Here is a 15,392-nt window from a genome sequence, read left to right on the forward strand (position 1 = left end):
ATCAGTCTAATAAAACAACTAATATTCTTATTAATTTCCGGGATTTAAGAAGTGAACTATAAAAATGTAGGAAGCATACTTGTAAATATAGTAGGAGAGTACATACAAAACTTTTAAGAGACCACTAAAAACAAAAGAAAATGCCATACTGATCCCCTTAATATTTCAGAGAAAACCATTTGCAATCTTATCAGGATTTACCTATACCAGCTAACAATAAAGTTGTGTCACTTTCATGTCAAAAATCTGTTGTCTATTGCCTATTGAATTATATTCAAATTCTGCTACCTGGCAGCCAAGGTCTTTTATAATCTACCATGCTCTACCTTTCTAGCCTTATGTATTTCTCCTTTGGTCTAATTGGACTTTGACCTCTGTTATCTTGTCTCTCTGCTATATTTTAAGCTCCTTGAGGACAGAGGATATCTTACACACACATGCTATGTCCCCTAGTCCCTGACACAATACTCTCAAAGCAGTAGCCAATTAGCATATGTTCTTGTTGCTCATGTACACTAACATCAATGTGTAGCAACTTTCAATAATCAGTACCTGTAATAAACATTAGTCCTCTAAAAACATCTGAAAGATATTGACCCTGATTTAGAAGTGATAAGGAAGATGATTAAAAGTTTTATCCTTAGTCAAAATGATGCTAGGAAAGGATTGTAGGAGCCTTAGGCTAAGATTATTACCATATCAGTGTAACTAGTTTTATGCAAATAAAATATACAGAACTAAAATCTCACAAGATGCTGAGTTTCTCCACCATACTGCTATGCAAAAGATTCTTACCAAAATCCTTTCTGATTTTCGAATAAAAGGAAATTTTTCCACAAGTATTGGCATGAGAAACCATGGTGTACTGTAAGAAAACAAATAGTCAAGATTAGTAAAAAAAGTTTTTTTAATTATCATTAATTTCAGACTCCATGAGCTGGAATTTCTAGTCTTAATTCCAGGGAGCACAAGGATATAATTTCCTCTCCAAATTTAAAAATCCACACCGCCCATTTAACTGCTTTATCAAATAAAGGTTTGCAATATTCTAGAAAAAAAATTTCCACACTTAGAGGAAATGATGTAAATCAAGAAAACAAAATTGGTTCACACTACCTATAACTATAAAAATAATTCTTTATTAATAATATACTGATGGAAAAGAGAATGGGATAGAGTAGCTTACATTCTTTCATCTAAAATGCTCTCAATTCATATTGTATATTTTTATTGAGCTAAGTTTTAATCCATATTTTGTTTATCTTTGTTGAGAGGTTCATAATGAAAAACACACCTTCTCCTCCCAGCTCTGCCTGTGACTCTCTTGGCCTTTGCCACTACACCTCAGTTGTCCCTCATGCTGCAACATCTCCCAGTGCATGAGGCCTTCTCAGTCTGGAACATCCACTGGACCCAGCAATATTCTCACTCTGGAATGTCCCCCTGTCAGGCTGGTCCCTATTTCCCATTAGTGAGTTCCTACTGGGGCCTCCATTTGGGAGAGGGGCTCAACCTTCATCTCTGCTCCCAGCTCTGAGGCTCTGTTTCCCATTTTCTGGACTTTACCTCCCCCTCCACACAAACACAATTTTTTCTTCTCTCTTTCAAGTGTTTTCTCCCCCACATTAAAATGTAAGCTCTTCGAGGGCAAGGGCTGTCTTTCTTTTTATTTGTATCCCCAGTAATTAGCACAGTGCCTGCACAATAAGTACTTAATAAATGCTTACTGCCTTGCCTTAAAAATAGAAAACATGATAACTCTGGAGTCAATTAAATAAAGAGGTAAATCATTTACTTCTTAAGAGTTTTCATTTTCCTCAATGAGTTTAATTAATACTTCAGGTCAAATCAAGTTAATAAGTAGTAACACTAGAATTACCAAGCATGAAATATTAGAGAAAATTATACAAATATTTTTGAGTCCCTTATTTATAATTATCAAAAATGTGAACATTTACTCTGATAGTTAATACATTTGCTGCTTGATAGGGATAACAAGTGTGCTGAAAATAAATGGAAACAGGTGAGTATTATGAAAGTTCAGATGGAAATTCATACAATTCCTAAAAAATGCTAAAAGATTTTTTTTCTTAAATTAGCAAACAGCATCATTACACTACATAACCTTTAAATTTTTATTACTAAAACTAGTTTAGACCGAGGAACATGAAACATCACACTTCTTATATTAAGTGAAACAAAAAGGTGAAAGCAAAATTAGAACATATGCTGAGAATATAAAACTACTTACACTGAAATAAACAGTTTATTTTAGGCAATTGGGGTTAAGTGACTTGCCCAGGGTCACACAGCTAGTAAGTGTCTAGTGTTTGGTCTGAGGCTGGATTTGAACTCAGGTCCTCCTGACTTCAGGGCCAGTGCTCTATCTACTGCGCCACCTAGCTGCCCCTCCCCACCCCCCCGACTTTTTTTAATAAGCAAAGTTTAAAAGCATACTTTTGACTCAATCACTAGCTATAACAATTGTCTACTGATCTCTTAAAAAGAATAAAATGCCACAATTTTTAAAAATGAGATAAGAAAAAAATATACTCACGAGGGGACATATCTTGCTATTAATTGTAAGGCTCTATGACATGTATCAAAATTTGCAGGAAGATCTACAAAGAGTGAGAACAAAATAATATCTGTTCAGCTTAAACAAATATTTACTTATTAAGCACCTAATCTGTGTGTAACATTGTGATAGGTACTAGAAGACACAAAGGGGAATAGTGATACAATCCCTGCAAGTCCAAGGAGTTCAAATCTAATAAGGGGAATGTACTGGGCCTAAAAAATTCAAAGGAAAGATCACTGCCTAGAAGTAAGAAAAGGCTAATAGGGAGGAGGGAGTAGACTTTTCAATCAATTTATCAATCAACATTTATTAAGGTGATACAAAAAGTGGCAAAAGATAGTCGATTGCTTCAAGGAATTTACAGTCTAATGTATGTGGACAGAAACGCAAAAAAACTAGGAGAACATGGGGAGTATAAATTTTACAAGGCCTGGCCAGAACTACAGTAACACAGGACTAGAATGTTAGGACTGGAAGGGTCCTCAGAGGTCCCAGTCCAACTCCCTGACTTTTTACAGCTGAGAAAACTCAGGCGCAGGAAAGTCAAGAATCTATTTCTATTATCCTAGTACTAGGTAATGGACCAGAAATGATGAGGTCAAGTAAGAAACTAAAATTATGTGTCTGAAGCTACTATAGGATCTAGTCAAATAGGTATTTTAAACTACTTCAAAAGGGAAATCATATGTACATGAACACAACCAGTTTTCCATTCACAATACTGCAAATAAATCTCAGTTACCTCACTAATTCAAAATGTAAGTTAAATAGAATATAAGATCCTATCAGACAGATCATCAAAGCCTACTGCTTTACTTCCAGGAATAAATCAAACCTTGGAGTTTTTAATACCATTCTCATGTTACTCAGTCTAAAAGGTCTGGGTTTTGTTATTTTTTTTTAACTTCAATTGTATTTTAGGACTTACTCTCATCTTCATCATCTGAATCTGATATAGTCGTATCACCTTCCTTGATGATTACTCGAGCTGTTAGGAAGATAATTTTAAAGTGGTCTGTTATTTTTTTCTACTGCTTTGACATAGCTGTTTGGACAAGGTCATATACTACAAAATAAAATGAAAAAAGCTTTTTATAAAAGCTATTTTTCAGCTAGAACTTAAAAAAACCCTAGCATTTAGTTAAACTAATATATTGACATTTTCTCAGAGTGTAAGATAAAAGCCCTTCAAACTACTTTGTAGTTTACTATAAATTATATTAACAACAATATACAAGTAGTTAATACACAAGTAGTTCCCAACATATACGACACCTCCATTCACAAAAAACTGCTCATAACTGCATCTCTCTCTCTGTCCATTCCATGTCACTGCTGACTTGAAAGTTATTAAGGAAAAAGAAGTGAAATTTTAAGTGAATCTTAAAGTTTAGAAGAGAAGGATGGAGAGAAGATGTGAAAGGCAGCTATGTGTATGGGCACTCAAGTCCCGCCTCATTGGTGGCCTCCTACCCTTCATCTAATAACAGATAAAGATTAATAGATTCCAAGTTCTTTGGAGAGCAAGAATTTTGCCATTATTTATTTCTGTATCTTTTAGTGATTGAGCACAGTGTTTCCTTAGTAAGTACTTAGTAGTAAGTACTTAATAACTGTTTAGTTATTTAGTTATTAGTAACTTAGTAAGTTACTTAGTAAGTACTTAATAACTACATGCTGAATTGAACAAGTACTCCTGTGCTCTTTGTGAATCCTTTTATGAATTATGAAATGTCACAGAGCTTTACACAGAGCCACCAGTAGGAAGCTTAATCAAAAATATTTCTCCCACACAACTTGAAAATGTTTATGTTATTTAGACTGACAGCCAGTTAGAGATTGGACTGGCTGAAAATCCACATCTCAACGTGAATTAGTTTAATAAAACTGCTTTCCTAACATCTAGCCAACCTCAACCTCATCTAAACTGAAAGAATAGGAATTTTGATTGAGAAGAAGAGTTAAATAATTCTGGAGCATGAAAAGTTTAAAAGGTAGCACCTACCCACCCTCCCAAAGTAGGAGTGCTTAGGAAAACATGAAGACACAGTGAAGGTTGAAGGAACAACAACACATGGAGCAAGAAAAAGAAAAAGAAGTGATAAATAGTACTTTACTTGTAAACTATAACCAGGGCTAGCCATGGACTCAATAAATGGGGGAGGGAAATGCTTCTTATTCTTTCTACAACTCCTAACCCCCAGGACTCAGAAATCAGACTAGTTCTTTACTTTGGCTACATTATGACTTTTGTGGCTCACCATGGAAATGTAGCCACAATATAGAACACTGTTTCAAATAAGTGACTTAGAAACTAACTTTCGGAACAACTTTTTGTCATAAATTGGATACTACCTTTATTGCATACAGTGCTTTGTACTTCAATGTAAATTGGCAAGTCATAAGTTTACTATTATATAATTTGAACACTTTCCTTGGATTCAAATAACTTTCTGTTTCTCATACTCATTCACCATTTTACTTAAATTATTTCTGCCACACTTCAATTATTTCTTATGAAAATACCAAATAGTTTCCCTTTCATTCAAATTCATTTTGGGAAACTTTAACAGAAAGCAAATTGCATTTTCTAATATGAAATATTATGTCATTAGAGGCCACATTCTAGGTCAAGTACTTTGCATCACATAAGTTTAACAATATCACAAAAACAAAAACATAATCTATATACTTATGATTAGTCTTAAAAATGGGCATATTCTCTCACTGTTTCTACGTGTGTGTGTTTATATATACATAAAACAAAACACACAGAGAGAGTGATTACATAAGGAGCTTGACATATGTATGCATAAGAAATACAATTTTAGGGTACCATAAATATGACTCAATTTTATTACTGTTAAAACTTAGGAGGACTTTTTAGGAATGATTCGAGTGATCCAAGTTTCTTAAGGGAGATGTCCAAGAAACTTTAACCAGACACCTTTATTCCTTCAGAAATTTCCTTCCAGCCAACAGTTAGTCATTTCAATGATCTCTGAGCTACCTCAAAGTCTTTAGTTAACACTCAATATTTGTTTACTGTTGATGATGTTAACATTTTTCCAGCTAAAAATCAGTTCTAAAGGGAAAGGTTGATATTCTGCAAAGCATTTTGCAACTACAATTAAAAAATAAGCAATTACAATGTCCGCATTCTTAGAATTAGAGATCCTACTGCCAGGCATATACCCCTAAAAGGTCTAAGAGCAAAAGGTCCCATGTATACCAAAATATTCATGGCAGCATTTTTTGTAATAACAAAAGACTCCGAAACAAAACAAATGCCATTGCCTGAAGAACAAAACAAATTATGGTACACAAATATAAGAAATTTAGACAGTTCAAAAAATTTCACAGTAATGGAACTGACATGAAACACAGGCTTGTTTTTAGGGGGAGTGGGAGGGAGGGGAGAGATGGTGATAGAAGAAGAAGATATTGTGTTGTGATTTCAACTCTCAATGCAGAAATTTCCTCCCTTAATACAGTAACTATAACTGATAGTCTTAGAAAGTTGCCTGGCGCACTGAGAAGTCAAATCCGTCAACAAGCATTTATCAAATGCTAACTGGACAAAGAGGTGAGGATACAAAGAAAAGTCAGGGGTACAAATTTCTGTCCTCAAGCTCAGAAGGGGGGAAGACAAACATGAAAATAATTAGGAACATACAAAACACATACAGAGCAGATGAGAAGGAAACTTGCCCATGGTCTCATAGCTAATACATGTCTGAGAAATGATTCAATGGCTGATATTCCTGACCTTAAGGTCATCAATCTATTATGCCATAGTACCTCACTTGAGGCTAATACTCTAACCCAGTACTGTAGCCAAAATATACACTGAAATATTCAGTGGCTATTAATTTTAAAGATGTGAGTAATGTGTTAAAGTTTATCTAAGATAATTTTATAAAAAATAACAAGGCATAAAAGGAAAATTGAGATAAGGAGAAAGTATACACTTACAAGGTATAAAATGAGAAACAATCATGCTGAGACATGGTCTAAGATAAACAGTCTGTGCTGAAACAAGATTTCCAAGAAAAGCCAAATATTCCTCCAACACTTCTTGGCTCCTTTCTAGCCATGGCAATTTCTAGTTGGAAAAAGGGGAAAATGACATTTAGTTCATCCAAGGTTCACATCTCTTTTATTTAATATTTTATTTTTCCCCCAATTATATGTAAAAACAATTTTTAATATTTTGTATTTAAAATTTTTTGAGTTCCAAATTCTCTCTCTTCCCTCCCCCACTCATTGAGAATGAATTCAATTTGATATAGGTTATATGTATGAAATCATGTGAAACATATTTCTATGTTAGTCATGTTGGTTCATATCAAATTACTAGTTGTTGAAGTCAACGTCCAGATAGTACTTACCAATAAAATGCTGATGAGCTGTTCAAAGTCTTTTGTCAAGTATGTGACTGAATTTCGAAACTCTAATAACCAGTTAATAATCTGGGCATCCTGAAATTCACCAAATAAAAATTTCTCTCTAATTAAGAAAAAATACTTCTGAAACCTTAAATTCTTAAATTAGTATGAAATAACATAATAATGAAGAGTAAGGTAGGGACATAGCCATATCTTGGAGTAACAATATTCATGAATTAGGAACAAGTTCTCATTAAATTTAAAGACTGTCAAAGAGCAATGACACTAAAATTTATCAATTTATTATAAAAAGGGTAAGTTAGATTCTCAGGTAAGCATCTCTATCACAGTTATTTTTCCTATATTTGAATTTATATAATTTTTAAAAACAAATTCCTCTCAGAGTCACTGATTTTTTAACAAACAAATCAGAAAATTCAACAGCAAAGAAATCAGCAATTTAGAAATTATACAAATTTTTATTTAAACAATGAGCAACATAGCCTATTGAGGGGAAAGGGAGAAGAGAATGCAAGGTTTTCAATTTAAAAAAAAAAAAAAACCAAACCAGTACCAATAGTTTTAATTTCTAAGACAAAGTTGATTAGGCTCCTGTTTACATTTGTCCATAATCAAGTGGCAGAAAGTATCACATTTTAACTCATTAATTATTTGTTATGTGCCTACAATATGTAATGTAAAAATTGTTGCAATCTCAAATAAAAATTCTAAGAAGCAACCTGCCTACATTTTTCTCTGAATTCAAATCTGTACACAAAACACGTTAATATTAGAACCAGTTTCACAAATATTTTTCTATGCTACACTTTTAGAAACAGAGGCACATTCCAAGAAAATAGAAAGCAGGGACAATTTCTCCCCCCCAAACAATATATTTCAAAGGCGTGTACTGAGGTAGTGTAGCTACAAATATAAGCCAACTTTCATACTTTCTAAATTTGCATATAATGCATTATTAATGATAAAATGATGTTCAGAATCTTGAATCAAAGATTTAATTATGTTCCCAAAGCCTTGCGCACAGTAGGTACTCAATAAATATGTACAGACTGTTAATTCATTGTTCAAAATATTCAATACCTCTACCTCATTCTTGGAGCAGTCTAGCTAAGGTTTGGCTCTATGATTTAGGATCACAGATTTAGAACTGGAAGGAGCTTTAGAGATTATCTGTTATATTCCTGAGGAAACTAAGGCCCAAAGAGGGTTAAGTGACTTCTCTAAAACCACATATGAAGTAGCAAATTAGGATTATGTCTTAGGTCCTCTGAATGCAAATTCGGCTCTCTCTCAATGGCATTCCTCCTTCCCTACTTGATATTTCCTGTTCTAATGTTAACATCATAGGAAAGAGGATGGGAGAGGGAGGTAGACAAGTGAAGGTGGGTTAAATTATTAGGTGCTGTCAAAATAAAAAAAAGATAATAACCCATTATTTGAGCCTGCCTTCTAGATTCAAAGCAACCTTGCAACCACACACTGGGGACATGGCTAGCTGGAATTATGGAGGCTATCTGGAGAACAGAGATTCTTTGTGAACCTAACTGTCCTATATGTGAACTGAATCCATAAGTTCTGAATCCATAACATCTTATACTATATACCACAATAAGCTCAAAATAGCTACCTGACCTAAATATTAAATGTCATATGATGAAAAACATATTCAAAGGGATCCATAATAGGAGTTAGAAATTCCATCAGGAGGAAGTCAGGGAAGACTTCATGAAGGAAATGGTACTTGAACTAGGTCCTGAAGGATTGGATGGAGTTCAAAATATGGAGATAGGACATGAATGCAATTCAAGTATAGAAAGGTCAAGAAGAAAAAGGAATCCGAGCAGGAAAAAGAAAAACAAGTTTGGGGAATCTTAACCATGACGGTTTGGCTGGAGTACAAGATACATTTAGCTAATGCACTGAACGCATGAAGAGGAATGGAAGGAGATAAAATGTTTTGCTTACCTTAAAGCACTATGTAAATGTGATTATTATTGTTATGACAAAATAGATTTGAGCTCTTAAAGAACTTGAATTAGTTTAGACTATTCAAAAACAACAAAGAACCACTGAAATTTTTTAGCAAGGGAACAACACGATTAGAGTTGTGATTTATGAAGATTACTCTCATAGCAGCCTGTAGATCCAATTTGAATTGACAGAGACCAAAGGAAAGTTTTAATGGTCAGTAAACTATTGTATTACTCCAGATTTAAACAGATCTCATAAACTATCTTACCTTTATATCTGGATCTGACAATTGGTGCTTCAGCAACTCAAAATCATTTGTATCACCCTTAAATAGAAAAAAGAGAGGGAAAAATTATAGTTTCCTACCAAAGATACTGATATAATATAATAACATTCATACTATCCTCAGAATTGATTAGTTTATAAAAACACTATTATGGTCAATTCAATGCCCTATGATGAATGAAGGGGAGAATTGATTGTCCCCTACCAAAATATGGTAGACATCATATTTTAAAAGTTACACATGATCCTTCAAATACCCAGATGATATCTTTGGTTTTTAAACATTTATTTGAATATGGGTATATATTACATTGTTTATATTTACAAAATTTGCAATAAAACTACTATGTGAAGCTCTAATTCAGAAAGAGGTTAAAAATTATAGTGCTTTCCTACCCTTGCCTAGAATTCTTCTATTGCTTCTCCTTTCTGTTAAGAATGGTATCATTTTCAAACAAATTTAAAAAAAAAACCCTCACCCAAAACAAGGTAATTTATGCAATTTGTTCACATCTAAAGACCTGAAAGGGATTCTGCTGAAACACAGGTTCTTAATGCTTTTGTGTGTCATGGATACCTTTGGTAAAAACTATGAACTCCTCAAAATGTTTTTAAATTAATAAAATACCTACTATTACAAAGGAAATCAAAGGTTAAAAAAAAAGAAAAGATCTAATTTTTTACCCACCGGAGTTCACAGACTTCCTGAAATCTACCCATAGACGGCAGATTCAAAACCCTTCTGGTAAAGTAAATACTTTGTTTGCATTAATAAAGGGCTTAATTCAAGCAAAGAATTGGCCTGTTTCCTAATTTACAGCTGCCAGGTATTATCTTGATATAAAAAAAATTTTAATGAAAAAAAAAATTGATATCATAATCTAGTTTGACTACTAATATTTATAGATAGTTTAATATAAATGTTACACTAGACAGAATGTCAATTAAAAATACAGCCATCACAAAAACTGCCTGTTTGTAGCCAACGTAACCTGAAAGAAGTCCAAATTAAAATGCCACAAACTTTTTTACCTTTTTATATTTTAGCAAGATGTCTGTCACAGTCCCACCGAACCGAACAGTTTTTTTTGGTGGAGAACTGAGGAAGTCCTTCTCCAATGCAAGCATATCTGAAATTCTAAAAAGCAAAACCCCAAGACATTAAGGCACTGAAATAGAGAACAATGCAGCCCATTAAAAAGCCAAAGCATTTTCATGAATTTCTCTTCCTCATTAAATAAAACCTTTTTAGGTTATATATATATATAATCATGTTAAACGTATTTCCACATTAGTCACATTGTGAAAGAAGAATCATAACAAAGGGAAAAACCATGCAAAAGGAAAAAAATGAAAATATAATGCTTTAATCTGCATTCAGACTCTATAGCTCTTTTAGAATTTTCTTAGGTCATTGTATCGCTGAGAAGAGCTAAGTCTATCAAAGCTGGTCATTGCACAATGTTGCTGTTACTGTATACAATGTTCTGGTTCCGCTGACTTCACTCAGCATTAGTACATGTAAGTCTTTCCAGGTTTTTCTGAAACCATCCTGCTCATCATTTCTTATAGCAAAATAGTATTTCATTATATTTATATACCACTTGTTCAGCTATTCCCCAACTGATGGGCACCCCCTCAAATTCCAATTCTTTGCCACCACAAAAAGAGCTACTAAAAATATTTTTGTACATGTGGGTCCTTTTCCCTTTGTTATGATCTCTTTGGGATATAGACCTAGTAGTGGTATTTATTGGATCAAAGGGTATGCAGTTTTATACTTCCAAATTGCTAACTTTAAAAAAAAAAAAAAGAAGCAATTTAAAGAAAACAAAAAATGGAAGTCATTCAAAATTTTTAAAAATTTAATTCTTTCTGTAAGAATTCTTTTAAAGAAAAAGAAACCCTGTTGTACTTTCTGTGCAGAAAATATCTAGGTAGTCATTCAAATTCAATTAACATTTTCCTCAACATCCTTAGTGCTGAAATCATTAAGGATATAAGAGGATACAGAGTCCCAGGCTTCAAGAAGCTTATACAATTTAGTAATGGGCGGAGACACAGAACTATAATAAGTGCTGGAAAGTGATTTGAAGAAACTCTTATGGCCAAATGGATAATGAGAGAGCCCTGAAGCCAGAAGACCTGTGTTCAGGTCCTACCTCTGAAAAATACTGGCTGTGACCCTGGGCAATTCAGTTAACCTCTTACAGCTCTAAACCAACTCTGATAAGTTGCAAAGAGAGGGCAGACTGCATTAGCAGAGAGAGTTTCCTCCCTATACTAATGAAATTTCTTTCCCTATCCTTCCCAAGCCTTGTCAATTTACTCACAAGGTACCACCCTAGTTCATCACTTCTTGCCTGGAATGTTGCAATATCCACTTAACTGGTCTTCCTGCCTCAAGTCTTAATCCTCCTTTAACACATACTGGCCCCCATAAATGTGTCGAAGTAATTTTCCTGCAGTCTGACCATGTGTCTGACCATGCCACTCTCTACTCAAAAAACTCTTCATTATCTTATTATTTTGCCTCTAATCAAACACAAATATCTGTTTAGTATTTAAAATCCCTCACAACCTGGACCCAAACTTATTACATTATTCCCCTCTCCACACTTCACAGTCTAACCTAATGGGACTTCTTACTGGTTATTTTTTATGGCTGTTCCTCATAAAACATTCAGTGCCTCCATACAGGCTGTCCACTATTTTTGAAATGCATTCCTTTCACACCCATGACTCTCTATCCCTCCTTAGTTTCCTTCAAAACTCAGATCAAAAGCCACTTTCTATATGAAGTTTTTTCATGATTGCCCCCTAACCCATCCACTAGCCTTACCCCTCCCTTTTCTTCTCCCAAGTGGGGTGCGGGAATATGTTGTGAGAGATAATGTGGCACAGTGAACAAAGAGAGAGCCAGCTTTGGATGCAGGAGACTTGAGTTCCAATACTGTCTCTGAAACATACTGGCTGCGTGACCCTTTGCAAGTCACTTAACTTCTAGGCAACTCTGCAAGACTGAATTGTAGAAAAAGTACCAACCTACATTGGTGGAGAGGAAATTTCAATCAATCAATATTTATTATGCCCCTATTATATTCCAGGGACTGTGCCAAGCACTAGATTTCTCATTGGGGAAGTTCCCTATGTGGATTAAATCACAAGTACAGTTGCTATCATATGTATGTGAATACACACAAATACACAAACACATAAACAAGCTAAGATTCTCTGGCATGACAGCATATACAAGTTTACATATACATATATTTTATAGACAAGGTATATTTTATTAATAAATAGTACAACAGTTTCAGTGACAACTGTTCAAACATTAAGTTCTATTATAGAACATCAGTGAGCTTCAGGCTTAAACACTGTGCATATTAAATACTTCTTGATGTTGTTCTGTCATGTCCTACTCTTCCTGACTCCATTTGGAGTTTTCTAGGCAAAGATAGTGGAGTGATTTGCCATTTCCTTCTCCAGTTCATTTTACAGATGATGAAACTGAGGCAAACAGGGTTCAGTAACTTGCCCTGGGTCGGCTGGAAAGTGTCTGTGGCTGGATTTGAACTCCTGAGTCCAGGACTTGCACACCTCACCACCTGGCTGCCCTTTATTAAATACCATGGCACAGCAAATACAGACATAACAATATTTTCCATTTTCATGCACCAATGAAAATGTCCACATCGTGGACAACGTAATTCCTCCTTAATGCTTAATATTGACGTACATATATACATATGTGTGCATACTTGTATATGTTGTCTCGTGGAGGGAAGAGGGTCTATTTCATTTTCATCTGTATCCCCAGCGCCTAGCACAGTGACCGAGATACAGTAGGCGCTTAATCGATGCCTTTTGATTCAAGAGGGATCACTGGCCTTTTCGGGCGTCGGGCGTAGAAGCGGGGAGAACAGTCACCAGGACCGGTCAGAAGGGAAGCCACGACACCGGGCGTTAGGGGCTAGAGAAGGCCCGGACCCCCTCCCCGAGCCGTGGAAGGAGGGGGAACTCCGGAGAAGCGACTCATCGCCCCCCAGCCCCCCTCACCAATCCAAAGTCTCCCCCTCAAAGGCTCCCGTTTTACCCGCGGGTTCCGTCGGGCTCGGCCCCGCGCCCTAGACGGACCTCCCCGCCCCCCACCCCAACGCCCCCGATCCAGGCCCCTCCCACCCCCCCAAGCGGGAGGGACAGCGGCCCCAGCCGCTTACCCCGTCCTCGAAGCCCCCGGAGCCTTGACGACGGAGCCCGGGGCTGGCGCAGCGGCGGCGGAGGCCCCGTCTCGGGGAAGCCGCGTGTGGAGCAACGGGGCCGCCATGGGAACAGCTGAGCTACACGACTGTTTGCCCCGGAAGTGGTGCTCAGCTCGTCGCGGCCCGACCTCGGAAGTTGAGTCGCTAAACTCCTCCCCTTCCACGTGCTCCCGGCTAGTCCGAGGAGCCACGAGCTAGCGCCTCGGAGAGAATGCAATCTTCCGGGGAGCGAGCGTGCTGGTCGCCTGGGCGGGCCCCCGCCCCCGCGTTGTCGCGGGGCGCTTCCCTTTCTGATTGAGTCGGCGGACACGATCCCAGTGGGTGGGATGGAGGCTGAGGGCGGGGCGGCAGGTGCCGAGTGGAAGCCGCTCTTCCCTTCTGGGAGCAACTCGTACATAGCCGCTTCTCTGAACCGAGTCTAGACAGCAAAACCAGAAAAATTGCCTAGATCCAAACGAGGCCAGCGAGGCCAGCCTTCTCCTTGTTCAGTTGAGGAAACTGAGGCTCAGGTTGTTTAAGTGACTTGCCCAATGCAGTGATTACGTCAGTGGGATCTCTCTTATTCTACAGATAAGGAAACTGAGGCCCACACCCCCTCCCCAGAAACCCCCGAAATTGAACGCTGCGTACTCATAATGACCAAGCTTGGATCCACGGATGACTTGAGAAGATGTATCTCTCCCTTTTTTGCAGAGATGGGGCCGTAGGAGGATGTGAGGCGTTGCCTACTCCCTCATGATGTGTTGTTCCGTTTTTCTGGCTAGACTTTTTGCTATTTTAAAAAAAAATCTTATTACAAAGCATAGCTAGGTGGGTAGGAGGGAGAGTTAACGACGGAGAAGAGATCTATTTGGAAATAAAGGTGATTAAAAACAAAAAATGAATCCATAAACTCTGAAAAGAACAAAAAAAATTAACCCTAAACCAGAAAAGTGTCATTGCTTGTATTCTGATGTGGAAACTAAGGCACCATCAGGGCTGTCCTGAACTGGGACATTTGAGGGAGAATTACATTATTTGGGGACTCAGGCGACCAACTAGAAGGGTCCCAACCCCAGTTATTTATAATTTTTGTGCTCCATAGCAATGTGGAATCCCATGAGTGCAAAATTCTTGATAGGACTTTGGGCATGATGCTTTCAAGTAAAAGAGGAGGCGAGAGAAGGAAGGTCGGGAAAACTGTGCTCTCCTATCAGGAAGTCTCTTCTCAGCCCTTGGAATAAGCAAGCCTTTTGGGTATTAAGATTAGTAGTGGAGATCAATGCTTCTCAAACCTTTTTGGTCTCAGGACCTTTTAAAAATTGAACCCCATCCCAAAGAGCTTTTATTTATGAGGATTATATCTATTAATACTGTTTTAGAAATAAAGATGCCTTAACATTATTATGCAACTAGTTTTGACCTTGCAGAACCCCTAAAAGGGTCTGAGGGACCACCAGGGATCCTTGGACCACACTTTAGAACCATTGGCCCAGATGAAGGCTGTGGAACCTGCCAACATCAGAAACAATTTATAGTCTTAGTTACCTGGAGGAACTGAGAGAGACAGAGACAGAGACATTAAGTAACTTGCTCTGGCTCACCTAGCTACCGTGTGTCAAAAACAAGATTTGAAGGCTTCTTAACTTCAAGGTCAATTCTCTATACACTATGCTATAATGTCTCTTTGTGTAAATATTGTTCCCATTTTCCAGATGAAGAAACAGTCTCAGAGATTGTGACTTGACTAAGGTCACATAATTAGCCTGGATTCAAGCATATTTAACAGTTTATGGATTTACCATTTTACCCTTGGAACATATGACCCTTGGCACACTTGAGTAAAAGCAGTCTCCCAAATTGACTTGTGTACTGCCTTCTTTGTTGTCGTTGTTATTTCAG

At 36.8% G+C, this 15,392-nt stretch overlaps 1 protein-coding gene across 2 annotated transcripts in view; it reads right to left on the minus strand.

Moving 5' to 3' along the window:
• The window catches only part of RRN3 (RRN3 homolog, RNA polymerase I transcription factor), a 30,559-nt gene extending 16,983 nt beyond the window's left edge, over positions 1–13,576 (minus strand). The window contains exons 1-8 of one of the 2 annotated variants that reach the window (XM_027838999.1): positions 13,470–13,576; positions 10,279–10,384; positions 9,230–9,286; positions 6,973–7,062; positions 6,557–6,686; positions 3,510–3,569; positions 2,558–2,621; positions 796–865 (exon numbers count right to left, since the gene is read on the minus strand). In XM_027838999.1, coding sequence (XP_027694800.1) covers positions 796–865; positions 2,558–2,621; positions 3,510–3,569; positions 6,557–6,686; positions 6,973–7,062; positions 9,230–9,286; positions 10,279–10,384; positions 13,470–13,576 — 684 coding nt within the window. Of the gene's footprint in view, positions 1–795; positions 866–2,557; positions 2,622–3,509; positions 3,570–6,556; positions 6,687–6,972; positions 7,063–9,229; positions 9,287–10,278; positions 10,385–13,010; positions 13,264–13,469 lie in introns of those variants that run through there. The other variant, XM_027839000.1, reaches the window with a different exon arrangement.
• Positions 13,577–15,392: the final 1,816 nt, after the last annotated feature.

Source organism: Vombatus ursinus, unplaced genomic scaffold (genome assembly GCF_900497805.2).
Source record: "Vombatus ursinus unplaced genomic scaffold, bare-nosed wombat genome assembly UNPS02014832.1, whole genome shotgun sequence".
NCBI classification, from domain to species: Eukaryota; Metazoa; Chordata; class Mammalia; order Diprotodontia; family Vombatidae; genus Vombatus; species Vombatus ursinus.